We start from the raw sequence: 13545 nt of genomic DNA, 5'->3' as shown, positions 1-13545 counted from the left end.
CTCATCAGGGACAGTAACACTCAGAACCCAACAATATCTGCCATTAAAGGCTCTTTTTAGTATTTCCTATAGATGGGCTACAATCTACCTATGTTCAAGTATAGAGGCATTGCTATTATAGTATTATCTATGCATTACCAGAGTATTATTTATGTCTAAGTAGGCCATCTGACAGTAGTTGATGGAAGAGACCATTCCCTTAGCTAACCCTAAAATTTATTACCCTTTACTTTTAAGATATTAAAGGATTGCCAGTTCAAGATAGATACAAATTTTTTAGAACACAATTTGTCAGGACCTAACATAAACTTCAAGTGCATACCAAATACCATTCCATTTCTGGAATACTAGCATGAGTCCATGGGATGTATCTACAAGGGTGTCCTATACACCAGATCTGTAATAGTAAAAATATTCGAGATCATCTAAATTGCCATAAACAGAGGAACACCTTGCAACCACTAAATGAAAACCAAGTAAATTTGTACATATTGACATATAAAGATATCTACTATATACCACTGAGTAACATGCATTATTACATAATGCCATTTTGGTTAAAAAAAAATACATTAAAAATTATGTGTTTGAAAGTATACAGAAAAAGGTCTAGAAAGATAGGGAACCAAACTGTTGGCAGTTCAAACCAATGATTACTGAGATTGGGAAGTGGATAAAAGGGGAACTAACAATTTCACCTTACATACACTGCTACAATTCAGGTTTTTCTTACATAAGCATGTATTATTTCTACTATTTAAAATATCTCTGTTCAAAAATTAAGTGAAATGAGCCATAATTTCAGTGAAATACAAATGGAGAAATGTGACAATTTCCTTTGAACATTTACCTTTTCTGAAGCAATCTGGTAACTTAATCACCTATCAATTTTGAACTAATGATTTTAAGAAATTTGTTTCCATTGGAAATTATAAGTTTTTAAGAAGTCCTTTCATTTTACATGATCTAAGCTAAAATTAAAAAATTGTACTGCTCTACTTTGATTCATTAGTAATAACTTATGGCATTAAGTTTAATACCCACTCTTTTCTGATATGAACCCTGTCTCGGTCTTCTCTAAAAAAGAATGTAGCTGGGAGGGCGGTCTTAATTCATTTTCATCAAGTATACCCCCAGAATTCTTGACAATAGTTCTGTTCTCTGTTAATGTCATAAATGCTAAAATGAAAGAAGAAAAAATTTAAGTCATAAAGTGAAAAGTTCTACTTATGGCATATTTACTATGTAAACAAATGTTACTGAGCATCTAATTTGCATTATGTACAATTCTGTTATGTTTACCCCCTTTTCAAGTCTTCGCAGCTATATGCTAAATTTTCTCTGCAGAAAATGAAATGCTTCTCATCCAACATAATTTAAGTTTTAAAGAAAAATTTGTTCACAGAAATGAATTATGTTATATAGGAATCATTCCTGCCTCACTGAAAATCTTTCAAAAGCAACAGTAGACTGTAAAACTATGTCCATATTCTACTGGATGGTGGTAATAAAATCAAATAGAAAACAATTAAGTAAAATCTCTCCCCACCCCCAAATTAGTAAAATATGATCATCCAGGCATTAAATAAAACTATTAGTGGTGCCTATTACATATCCAGTACTATGCTATACCCTGAATGAAAAACGACAAGAGAAACAGTCTCAACAAAGAAAGCTCTTAGACTAGAACACAAAACCTATAAAGAAACCAGCACTATAAATGTGTAGAAGAATCTAGAACATGACATAGTGGGAATACTATGGTACAAACAACCAATTTCACTGAGATAAGCATATGTCAAGGTTGCAAAGGCACTGATACTTGAAATCTGAGTAGGTATTCAAATGATAAGGAAGCAAAATAGGCACTAACATGTGAGTTTTCTAGGCAGTAGAAATAGGAGCAGATGCAGAAGTACAAACAAGCACACATAAGGAACTGTAGGTAGTTTATTATTATTTGACGAATTAAATATGCTTAAAAAATGGCAGGTATCATTTTGTAATAGTATATCCTCTGTCAGAAAGGATTTGCGACAGAATTGTGTGGATATATTCAAGACCCCTCAGAAAAAGTAGCAATATTGATATTTATTCATTATGCAAATAAGTTATTTATGTCAAACGGTGAGAATTAAATGGAGAATCAGGAGACAGGACTTTGGTGCAGGCCTACTTAGAACTTGTTCTGAGACCTTAGTGTGATGATGATGTTGACTGCCTCCCCATCACACCCCTTCTTCTTCCCCTCCCCAAACCACAACTTTTTTTTCCTGGTATTAGGTGATCCCAAGCTTCAGGAGAGCCTTGGGGGCAGATGTGTAGGTGAATCTTAATTACTCTAAGCTCATTATGGTAATTTCACTCTTTGGCTAGTGATTATTTCAGGAATAAACATGTGACTCAATTCTGGCCAATGAGATCTGGATGGATTTCTACAGAGAGAATTCTGAGAAAGCTTTCTTATAAAAGGACAGGACAAAAAGATGCACTCTTCCTGCCTCCCACCTTTTTCTAGCTTAGGTCCTTGTCTGATGGAGCGTGTGTTGCCTGGAACTCCCTACAACCAAGATGGGACTGGTGGGCCAACACACCGAAGATGGAACAAAATCTAGATCCAACATACAGAATCTAGATGAACCTCAATGAACTTGCCTGAAGCAACCCCACCTCTGAATCTTTTGATACGTGAAATAATAAGTGTTCCTTATTGTTTAAACTGCTTTCATTGGCAGCTGAAAATACACTCTTTATTCTCTCTAAAGCCTCATTTAATTGTAATTATCTTTTGAAGGTTCCTTTCAGTTCTAACACTGACTCTACAAACTGCCTTACTGAAGACCTGTTAGGTTATGAAACACTGCACCACACTAGGTAATTTATCAAATCCCTTTTCTATTTGTTGCCATGCACAGAGACATTTATCCTACCAAGTATTTATTGGCAAGGAATCACAAAAGTTAACATCCATGAAAACTTGAAACTTAAAATATAAGGTATTTAAAGCCTCTGACTGCTTGATTCCAACCTACTCAATACATCTTATCTCCCCCTCCCCTGCACAAGGGCAAAATACTCTTGACTCAGATCCCTCTTCATGGAAATTTTCCTCATTAGTTATATACAGTCTAATTTTCACACCCCTCACCTGCTCCATGTCTAAGTTTTCCTCATATTTGAAGCCTAGCCCAAGAAGCAGCTTCTCTGATGTCTTAAGATTTTCTGGTTTGCATGAATTACTCTTCACAAGTATTCCACAGATACTTGCCATCATCTTCCTATATGCATAGCTCTGCACTGGAGAACACTGAACACCAGACACCCACTTAAAAGAGAGCCTTTGAACATTTAGGTCATAATTTCCCAATTATGTATGAAATACAGTGTCTTGCCAATGGGTTTCAGTCCCAGGCAAGTTCACTACGGATTCAATGTGACCAAAGAAAATGACAGTAAAAGGTTCTTGGGGTGAAAGGGTTATACCTAACTTTATTTCCACGCTGGCAGGTTAATCACTAAAATCCTGTTCACTTAGAGTGAGTCTGCATGCAGCAAGCCAGTCTCTGCCTCTGGGCCCCTCTGCCCACACAGCCGTCCTCTGGGCCTCCCTGTCTGCACAGTCGTCCTGCATAGCTGTCCTCTGGGCCTCTGTCCTCAGCACAGCCACCACTCCAGCCTTTGGTCTGCTCTCCTGCAGCCTTGTAGCCATGCCACCGTATTGCCCCAGAGCACTGGGTGGAGCTCTTTATATAGAGTCAATAGTAATGTATTGCCCACACGTGTGCAGTGAGCAAGTCAACCAGGGCCAGGTGAGAATCCTGGCCACAGGAACTCTTATTTTATCCACACTCCACCCCTCCAGGATTCTCTCCTCTCAATCTTTGTGCCCTCAGTCCTCTGTAATGGTCCCTGTGCAAGGAAGCTTGAACACTGTTCTCCAGCCTCTCCAGCAAAAAGTCTAGCAGACACACAGGCTGATCTTGTTGCTCTGTCTCTGATCTCTCCCTCTTTGGTCTTAATGGCTGGAACTGCTGCTCTGGTTTCAGTTGCTGCCATAGCTCTAGTAAGATCCTATCTGACTTCCCATCTAATTTCCTTCCATCTGCTCCTGCCAGTATTAAATCAACCCACATCTGGGTCCTTGTAACCTTCATGGGGCCCTTTAAATTCTTCTTGTGAGTAGAAGACCTTATTTCTCTCCATGTTCTCATTGCTTCAGCCTCTCCTATGTCTGCTACTGTACTTGTCACCTCACTTATAGGATGCCCTAAGTGAGGGGAAAGAATGGCCACTAGAGACCCAAAGAGGGATGTGGGAGCCATTTGAAGCTCAGTATTTTTCATCCCAGTAGTGAAAGTCTCTTCATCTGGATCATAATTCTCTGGACTACAGATAGCATTTCTTATGCCTAGCTCTCGTAACACCTGTTGGAGCTCAGCATATGTCTGCCATCTAACAGGAAAGGATGGTAGATCACCCTGATTGGGCCACACTGCATGAAGTGCAGCCATACGCCAACTGAGGAGGGAGTGATTCCCTGGGGTCTAATGTGCATTTAGTAATCGCTGCCTCAAGGTGGGCTGCACTGTCAGGGAAGCCAGCTTTCCCATGTCTGATCCGAAGAGAACAAATCCATCCATCCTTAAGTCACAAAGACAAAGGAGCCCAGCTGATATTGATTCTGAAGGCTTCTGTCTGAACAGGGAGCCCAATTCTAATAGCTCAGCTTGAATATAAGGGTGCAACATAAGAGTGCTCCACGACCTGGGGAGGGAGCTACTCTTCTCCTTGGGGAAGTTTCAGCTGCTGGGTCTTTATTTTATTTACAACCACTGGGCGTGCTTTCAATATAGGAGGGATCAGTTACTCCGGCACCACCCCTTCATCCTTCCCCAGCCAATCCATTTCTGGGACTGACAGCACCTTTCTCTCCCCTCCCCTGAGCACCTCTTCTGGTACAACCTTTACCTTTTCTACTGTGCCTCGCAGCAATGCTAGCTCAGTCTTCAGCAGGTCTCTTACCTTCACCTCAATGCTTTGCAGCGGGAGTTCTCATGCCACCTCTGCCTGTGCTTCCCTCAGGAGATCATCTTTTTCCTTGATGGCCTTTTCCTCCTTTAGAGCATCTGGCAGTGCTGCTGTCTCATTCTGTAAGGAATCTTTTACCTCTTTAACGGCACCTCGCTGCCAGTGTTCTCGTGCTGCCTCCTCTCACATCAATGTCATTTCCTTGTTCAGGGAATCCACAGAATTTTACATCTTGTGTTCTCGTGCCACCATTTCTTGGGTCTTTTTCAGGAGCATGTCCTTCTCTTCTGTAGACTTTTTAAATACTGTGAGAAGCAGCCAACCCACAGTCCCCAGAGCCTCACAGGCACTCTCTCTCTCAAAAGCCCTACTTACTATAACAAGGGCTATCCCACTGCCTCAGGTTATCACCTCTACTTGCCTCCAGTCATGGGGTGGGGCCCTGTCTTCTAGGAGGCAAGCTACCTCTGACCACATATCCATTGGGGGATAATCTGCTGTCTCCCCATTCACAGGGGCAGCCCGTGGAAGCACCCCTCCCATAACGGCAGCCTGTCTTTTTCCTTGGTCAACAGTGAACCCTGCTGACTTCGCCAACTGTCTTGCCAATGGGTTTCAGCCCCCGGCTAGGGCACAATGGATTCAGTGTGACCAAAGAATATAACAGTAAAACGTTCTTGGGGTGAAAGGGTTATACCCAAGTTTATTTCCACGGTGGCAGGTCAATCACTAAAATCACGATCACTCAGAGTGAGTCTGGATGCAGCAAGCCAGTCTCTGCTTCTGGGCCCCTCTGCCCGCACAGCCATCCTCTGGGCCTCTGTCCTCGGTGCTGCCACCACTCCAGCCTCTGCTCTGCTCTCCTGCACTCTTGCAGCCATGCCACTGTGTTGCCCCAGAGCACTGGGTGGAGCTCTTTATATAGAGTCAATAGCAATGTATTGCCCACACGTGTGCAGTGAGCTAGTCAACCAGGGCCAGGTGAGAATCCTGGCCACAGCAACTCTCATTTTATCTACATACAGTAATTGTGTTTAGGACAATCTCTTCAAGCTGAAGAGAGGCGGAGGGAGTGGAAGAAGTGATTAAGCGCAGGAGTTTTGGAATCAAAAGGACTTGGCAAGACAAAATTTTGAATCCCAGTCTTTCTAGCTTTGTGACTTTGACCAAACTATTTAAACTTTCCTCCCCTTCTTTCAAAAAATAAATCTCAACAAAGCATATACAGTAAATATAAAGCCAAATACCTCCAGGCTTATCAGTCACTGGCCCCACCCTCCCTGGGAGCCTTTATTTCCATTTCACTTAGGTGACCACTTTCAATGTTAGCTGTATCTTCTGATATAACCTCATGTTTCTAAATAAAAGACCTGTATAAATGTTAGACATTCCTTTAATGAAAACACCTCCCTCTTCCCCACACACATTAAAAAACACAATTTTCCTTCCTACCTTCTCATAGTTATATCATGATTTCTTATATCAGTATTTAATGTTTCACTAAATTGTATGCATTAACATGGCTGGGACACCCTAGGTAGTCAATTTCCTTTCTTACATGGTATTTTGTTTTTATAAATTTCAAATTGTCTCTGATTTTCAGTTACAAATTGTCATTTCAGCCTAAAATTCCTGTAAAGAACTAAAACACTGAATAGATAGATAGATATATCAAATGTTTTTGGAGACATCCTTCACAGTACTGTGTTGGCCATCCTCAGTCTGGACTCGTGCCTCTTAATACTACTGCCTAGTTTTGTGAGCTTGCTAGTAATGGTGAGATACAGCATTGACCTATTGATGTTCAATATAATCCCAGACTGCAGAAACTGACAACCTGATCCTAAAACTTACATGGCAATTCAAAGGATTTGGACAGTCGAAACAATTTGGGAAAAGAACAAAGTTGAAGGACTCACCACTTGATTTCAAGAATCACTACAAAGCTATAGCTGTCGAGGCTGTAATGATGACGTACAGATCATACAGATCAGTGGAACAGAACAGTGAGCTGGATAGTGACTTTAACAACACTACCAATATAATTTAATAGGTTCTACAATAAGCAAAATGGGGAAAAATCATGAACCTCATCCCTACCTCAAATCACAAAATTCAACTGGAACTGAATCATGGACCTAAACATAAAAGCTAAAACTATAAAGTTTCTATGCAAAAAATCATAGGAGAAAACCTTAAGCATGGGACATGTAAAGATTTCTCAGGGCACAAAAATCAGTTCTCATAAAAGAAAAACTGATACACTGGACTTCATGAGAATTAAAACCATCTGATCTTCAAAAGACATCATTAAGAAATTGAAAAGATTCATGAAAGACTTGTGTCCAGAATATATACAGAATTCTTAGACACACCTTGTAAAAGATTTATTAGTGTAAAGTAAGTACATGGGAAAATGGTCAACATTATTAGTTATCATGGAAGTGGTAATTAAAACCACAATGAAATACTATTCACCCACTAGAATGACGAAAATTAAAAAGAAAATGACTAAAATTTAAAAAAAAGTAAGTGTGTTAGCAAAGATGAGGAACAACTGTAACTCATACATTCCTGGTAGGAATATAAAGCTATGCAGCCAATTGGGAAAATAGTTTTGTCAATTTCTGATAAAGTTAAACATATACCTACTATATAACTGAGCAATTTTATTCCTATTTACCCAAGAGAAATAAAACCTATGTCCATAAAAAGATTTGTACATGAATGTTCAGGGCAGCATTATTCATAGTAGGCTAAAACTAAAGTAGGTAAATCTAAAGTTCATCAACAGGTAAATGTATAAACAAACTATGGCACATTCATATACCATACAATATATACATGAATCTCAAAAAAAATGGGCAGAAGAAGTGAGACATAAAAGTACACACTGTGTACAGCAAAGAACACCACCAACAGAACAAAAAGGCATCCTACAGTATGGGAGAATATATTCATAAATGACAGATCCAGTAACAGGTTGACATCCAAAATATATAAAGAGCTCATGCACCTCAACAAAAAAAAAGCAAATACTCCAATTAAAAAAGGGCAGAGAAGCTGAACAGACTTCTCCAAAGAAGAAATTAAGATGGCCAACAGACACATGAAAACATGCTCCACATCGCTAGTCATCAGAGAAATGCAAATTAAAACCACAATGAGATATCACCTCACACCAGTAAGGATTGCCACCATTCAAAAGACAAACAACAACAAATGTTGGCGAGGCTGTGGAGAAAGGGGAACCCTCCTACACTGCTGGTGTGAAGGTAAATTAGTTCAACCATTGTGGAAAGCAGTATGGAGGTTCCTCAAAAAGCTCAAAATAGAAATACCATTTGACCCAGGAATTCCACTCCTAGAAATTTACCCTAAGAATGCAACAGCCCAGTTTGAAAAAGACAGATGCACCCCTATGTTTATTGCAGCATTATTTACAATAGCCAAGAAATGGAAGCAACCTAAGTGTCCATCAGTAGATGAATGGATAAAGAAGATGTGGTACATATACACAATGGAATATTATTCAGCCATAAGAAGAAAACAAATCCTACCATTTGCAACAACATGGATGGAGCTAGAGGGTATTCTGCTCAGTGAAATAAGCCAGGCAGAGAATGACAAGTATCAAATGATTTCACTCATCTGATGGAGTGTAAGAACAATGAAAAAACTGAAGGAGCTTAACAGCAGCAGACTCATGGAACCCAAGAATGGACTAACAGTTACCAAAGAGAAAGGGACGGGGGAGGATGAGTGAGAGGGGAGGGATAAGGGGGAGGAAAAAAGAAAGGGGGCATTATGATTAGCATGTATAATGAGGGGGGTAACAGGGAAGGCTGTACAACACAGAGAAGACAAGTAGTGACTCTATAGCATCTTACTACGCTGATGGACAGAGACTATAATGGGGTTTGTGGGGGGAACTTGGTGATGGGGGGTGTCTAGTAAACATAATGTTCCTCATGTAATTGTAGATTAATGATACCAAAAAAAAAAGAAGTACACACTGTAGGATTCCATATATACAAACTTTTACAATTGGCAAATCTAATCTACAGCAATAATCATTATCAATAGTTGCCTGGGGTAGAGGGTAGGAAAAGGGAAATTGATTGCAAAAAAGGGAAACTTTTCCAAGCGAGGTAGGCACAAACACACTTTATAAGTGTGGTGGTTACAGAGTGCATACATTTATCAAAATTCATTTAACTATATACTTAAAATGTGTTCAGTAGTAAATATTGACACTGACATAGCGCAGAACACACTCTGACCAAAATCCAGGAAAATCACAATGTGGTCATAGTAGTTAATCCCAAGAGTCCTATGTATGGAAATTACAACAAATGAACTCTAGTTATAAATGGTTCATAAGTTAAAGCACATAAATAAATATAAAAGGGTTTGAACTAAATGACAGTGAAAATAACACATACCTAAATTTAGATGCATCTAAAACACTTAGAAGGAAATTAGTTTTAAATGCACATATTAAAGAAAAACTTCTGAAAATCAATGACCGACAGAGTCAATTAAAGAAATTAGAAAGCAGAGAAACAGTAAATTTGAAGAAAATAAAGGAAGGGAAAAAGAAACAGAGGTCAGAAATTAATTAAACAGAAGTAAAAGGAAGCACAGAGCAGGAAAAATAAAGATTAGTTCTTTGGAGAAAAAGATGTTGTCTCCTGCCAAATTAATTTTTTAAAAAGGGCACATGAAACAACCTTGGCAATAAAAAGGGGTGTGATTCATAAATACATAAAAGATGAAAGATAGAAACCATTTTATGACAAAAACAGAAATAATAGGTAACATGGGAAATTTTCCTATAAATAATGTAATTTATTGAAACCTACTTAAGAAAACTAAAACACTGTAATATACCTGTAACTATTAGATAATTAATACGGTGGTTTAATTGTTATAGGTATATAAAAGTCAGGCCCAGAAATCTTCCACATAAAAATTGTTCTCAAGAACAGAAAACAGTACATCTTAAATTACAAGACTAGCACACATCCTTGAGACAAGAACAGTTACAAAAGAAAAGTTTAAAGTAGTATCATCAATGAAAATATATGCAAAAATGTGAAATGAAAATATTAAAAAAGCTAAAATACATCAATATATGCACCACACAAAACCTGACCATGTAGGCCTTGTGCCAGAAACTCACAGAAGGCTTAACACTACAAAATCTGCTCTTGTTAATTCACCACACTAATGGATTAAAGAAAAACTTAGGCCTTGGTAGACAGAAACAGCACTACATAAAATTCAACAGCAACTGGTGATTAAAAACATTAGCAGTAATAGACTACTTTGGGTGATAAAGGGATATACAGGAAATACCCTAATACATAATGGTGACATTAAAAATAGTACTCCCTTTAACAGGAGGAAGACAAAGATCTCTAATTATACCTTCTATGAACTCCAGGATTTTAGTGGTCAATTTCTTGGCTCAAGTTTCTCTTCTCACTTACTGATCCCCTGGAGTTTGTCTTCTAGTTGTTTCCACAAGAAAGGTTTATGTAAAAGAAAGATCTGAAGCCCTGAAAAAAGGACTATCTGAAGTTTTACATAAGCATAGATACAATCTGTGGGAAGTAAAGCTATTTTCATTATGGACAAAAAGATCTGCCATAATCCTAAGTAGCAGCAAGTTAGTCTTTTTTTTTTAAATGAAGAGCAAACAAATGCAAATAGTATTTCCCATAAACCAACAATAGAGAGACCCATAAAACTCAGCATCCCTATTAAAAATCAGAAAATGCTATAGAATGAGAAACGCACAACTTTCATTAAAAATTTAAAATACATTAAAAAACCTACCATGTACACAAGTTTAAATGTTTTCTAAAGAAACACCCGAGGTACCCCCTCCACCCCCTTACACGCGGGACAACTGTGCCAAGTGATGCCCTGTCCAGCAGTTCTGCAGGCTTCCGGGTACCTCAACGGCAGAACCCGAGAGGAGCTAGGGGTCTGGGCGCTTCGCGAACCTATCCGAACCATTCTCGGGAGCCACCCCTGCCTGGGGGACCCCAAGCCCACCTCCCGCAGCCCGCGGAGGTAGGCGCCCAGCCTGGGCCCGCTCGGACTAGCTAGGCCTCACCCTATGGTGCACGGGGTAGGGACTGTGCCTCCGCTGCCCTGGCCTGAGGCTTCAGGCCGAGCGTTAGCGGTTGCGGCAGCGCGCGCGCGGGCTGTGCCTTTTTAAAGTGAGTGAGGGTGGCAGATCTTGAGCCAGCGCCCGGACACACCCGTGGGTACCGGGAGCCACGGGAGCTAGTCTGGTTCGATGTTGGGAGGAGCCCGGGCCGCTGGTTCTGGAGTCTCGCAATACCCCCACGTGGACGGTATTGTTATAAACAGCGATTGCTCCAAGCTTCAGTTTCCTCAAGGGTCTTTCCCGCAGACGCCCAGTAACAAGACCTGACTGCAAATCCCAGTCCTAATCCAAAATCCAAGTCTTCGCTACAGTTACTCCAAGTTATTCTAACTCATTGCCCCTGTAAAGCTTTTCCCATTGTCTATTCCAGCTCCCCGCTATGGTTTCACGGGGCTTTGAATTTACAAAAATACAGGCCTACTGAGTATGGTTTTTAACACTCCATGTATCCCCGAGATGCTGATACCAGCATATAGGGTCGGGGAGGCATGCTCGTCCCTGCTAATAAGTCTCACAGGTGTAACCAAATCCACCAAAACCAAAACTGAACGGGTCGGAGGGATGGCTGAAGTATTTAGCCAGACCTAAGAACATCATTACTTTTCACTCATGTTTTAACAGAGCAACCTACATTTGCTAGAGGAAAATCTAATCAGGACGTCTAGAGAATCATTACTGTTGTGTTGTACATATAGAAAACATAGGAAAACCTGAACTCACATAGCAAACTACTTAAATTCATAAAGAATCATGTAGATTAACTATGTACTATTTAAAAGGAGAAATCACTTTGGTATTTAGTATATCCAATGGGGAAGAAATTACTTTTAAAAAAAACATTTATCAGGGATTACGTCCATTGTGCAAAATGACTTATACCTATGTATTATGACTTTTTCATTTAATTGTGGCTTACTTACTTTTAGATTTAGTGTTCAATTTTTGAAGACTGTTTCAATATTCTCAAAATCCAGTTTGACTGTAAAAACTGCTTTTGTATATCAAACACATGCTTATAATTTTATACCTATCAAATTTTGTTTTTTTTCTTGTAGTGCTGTATAGTCAGTCAAGAGATTTTTTGGAGACCATACTTTCCATAGTCAAGATTAGGCATCTTTTATTAGAATGATTTCAAAGTTTATATGGTGTTATTTTTTTAGACAACTGTATGAAGTAAGTGTCCTCTGTTCTGGCTCCTCAAAATAGATTTACTAATTTGTGCTTTAGCATTAAACTATCAGCCTGCAAAGAAATGGCTGTATTAAACTCATTATTGTATTTATTACAAGGACATTGTTAAGTAGTTTTTTCCTTCTTATGAGAAATTCCTAACATTAAATTTCTCTCAGGGACAATTACATTTTGAGACCTGCTTTGGATTCTTTTGATTATTACATATGACAAAAGAGAAAATGACACCCACTCCATGCCACCTCAAAGATGATTTTATTACCACCATCCTTAGGTATATCCCATCCCACATTCCTGGGCAAAGAACAGATTTGTTCAGAGAGGGGAGACCGCAGGGTGAAGCAAGTGCTCCGACTGCTCAAACTACACCTCAGGAGTTGGGGTCTTGAATATGTTTTCTCCTAATGAGGAAGCAGGTGTACCCAAAGGTTCTAAACAGAGTCTATTACGCCATGCTGAGGGTAGTGAAACTTGACAAAGAATCTTAGCAAGGGATTTACTTATCCAATTACATATTATTAAAATCTTATTAAGGGAAAACAGAAAGCAGGCCGCAGACACATTTCTTATGATAAAAGTACTGATTTTAGAAAGAGAAGCCAAATTTAAAAACAAACAAAGAAGGCCAATTGAGTTAATCAATAAAAGCAAAAGCTGGTCCTTTTGGAATAAAAAAGATAATTTTTTATCAAATAAAATCAAGAAAAAAATAAGTATCAGGAACAAAAAGGAGGATACAACAACAAATATAGGGAAAAGACAAAAAATTATAAATCGTAACACTCAGCTTATACCAATAAATTTGAAAACTATAGAAATATATTACCAACACTGGTCTATAAGTGGAAGAAACATCTGAATAAATGAATTAAATGAAAAAAAAATAAAAGAGTAGCCACAGTCCCACCCCTTCTCCCAAAAGACCAGTTCCAGAGTTTTACTGTCAAGTTTCATTTTTCACTTACCAGATTATCAAAACTCCCAAGTTTGGCAATGCATTCAGTTGGGGAAGCTGTGGGAAACAAAAAGAAAAACGAAAGACCAGGAGAAAATATTTACTATGTAGGTCACAAAATTATTACACATTTAGATAAATAGGATATAAAAATAGAAATTTACAACTCAGGAATTATGAACAG

The 13545-nt window shown here is 38.9% G+C and overlaps 1 protein-coding gene across 23 annotated transcripts in view; it reads right to left on the bottom strand.

The window, feature by feature from the left end:
- Nucleotides 1–13545, bottom strand: part of TASOR2 (transcription activation suppressor family member 2) — a 252793-nt gene that overhangs the window by 224597 nt on the left and 14651 nt on the right. For 8 of the 23 annotated variants that reach the window (XM_057498129.1, XM_057498132.1, XM_057498134.1 and 5 more), the window contains exon 2: nucleotides 1045–1179. The exons of the other annotated variants lie outside the window; for them this stretch is intronic. In XM_057498129.1, coding sequence (XP_057354112.1) covers nucleotides 1045–1179 — 135 coding nt within the window. The remainder of the gene's footprint in view (nucleotides 1–1044; nucleotides 1180–13545) is intronic. 23 annotated transcript variants of the gene reach the window in all.

This window comes from Manis pentadactyla, chromosome 3 (assembly GCF_030020395.1).
Source record: "Manis pentadactyla isolate mManPen7 chromosome 3, mManPen7.hap1, whole genome shotgun sequence".
NCBI lineage: Eukaryota > Metazoa > Chordata > Mammalia > Pholidota > Manidae > Manis > Manis pentadactyla.
This window is presented reverse-complemented; position numbering and strand designations above follow the sequence as displayed.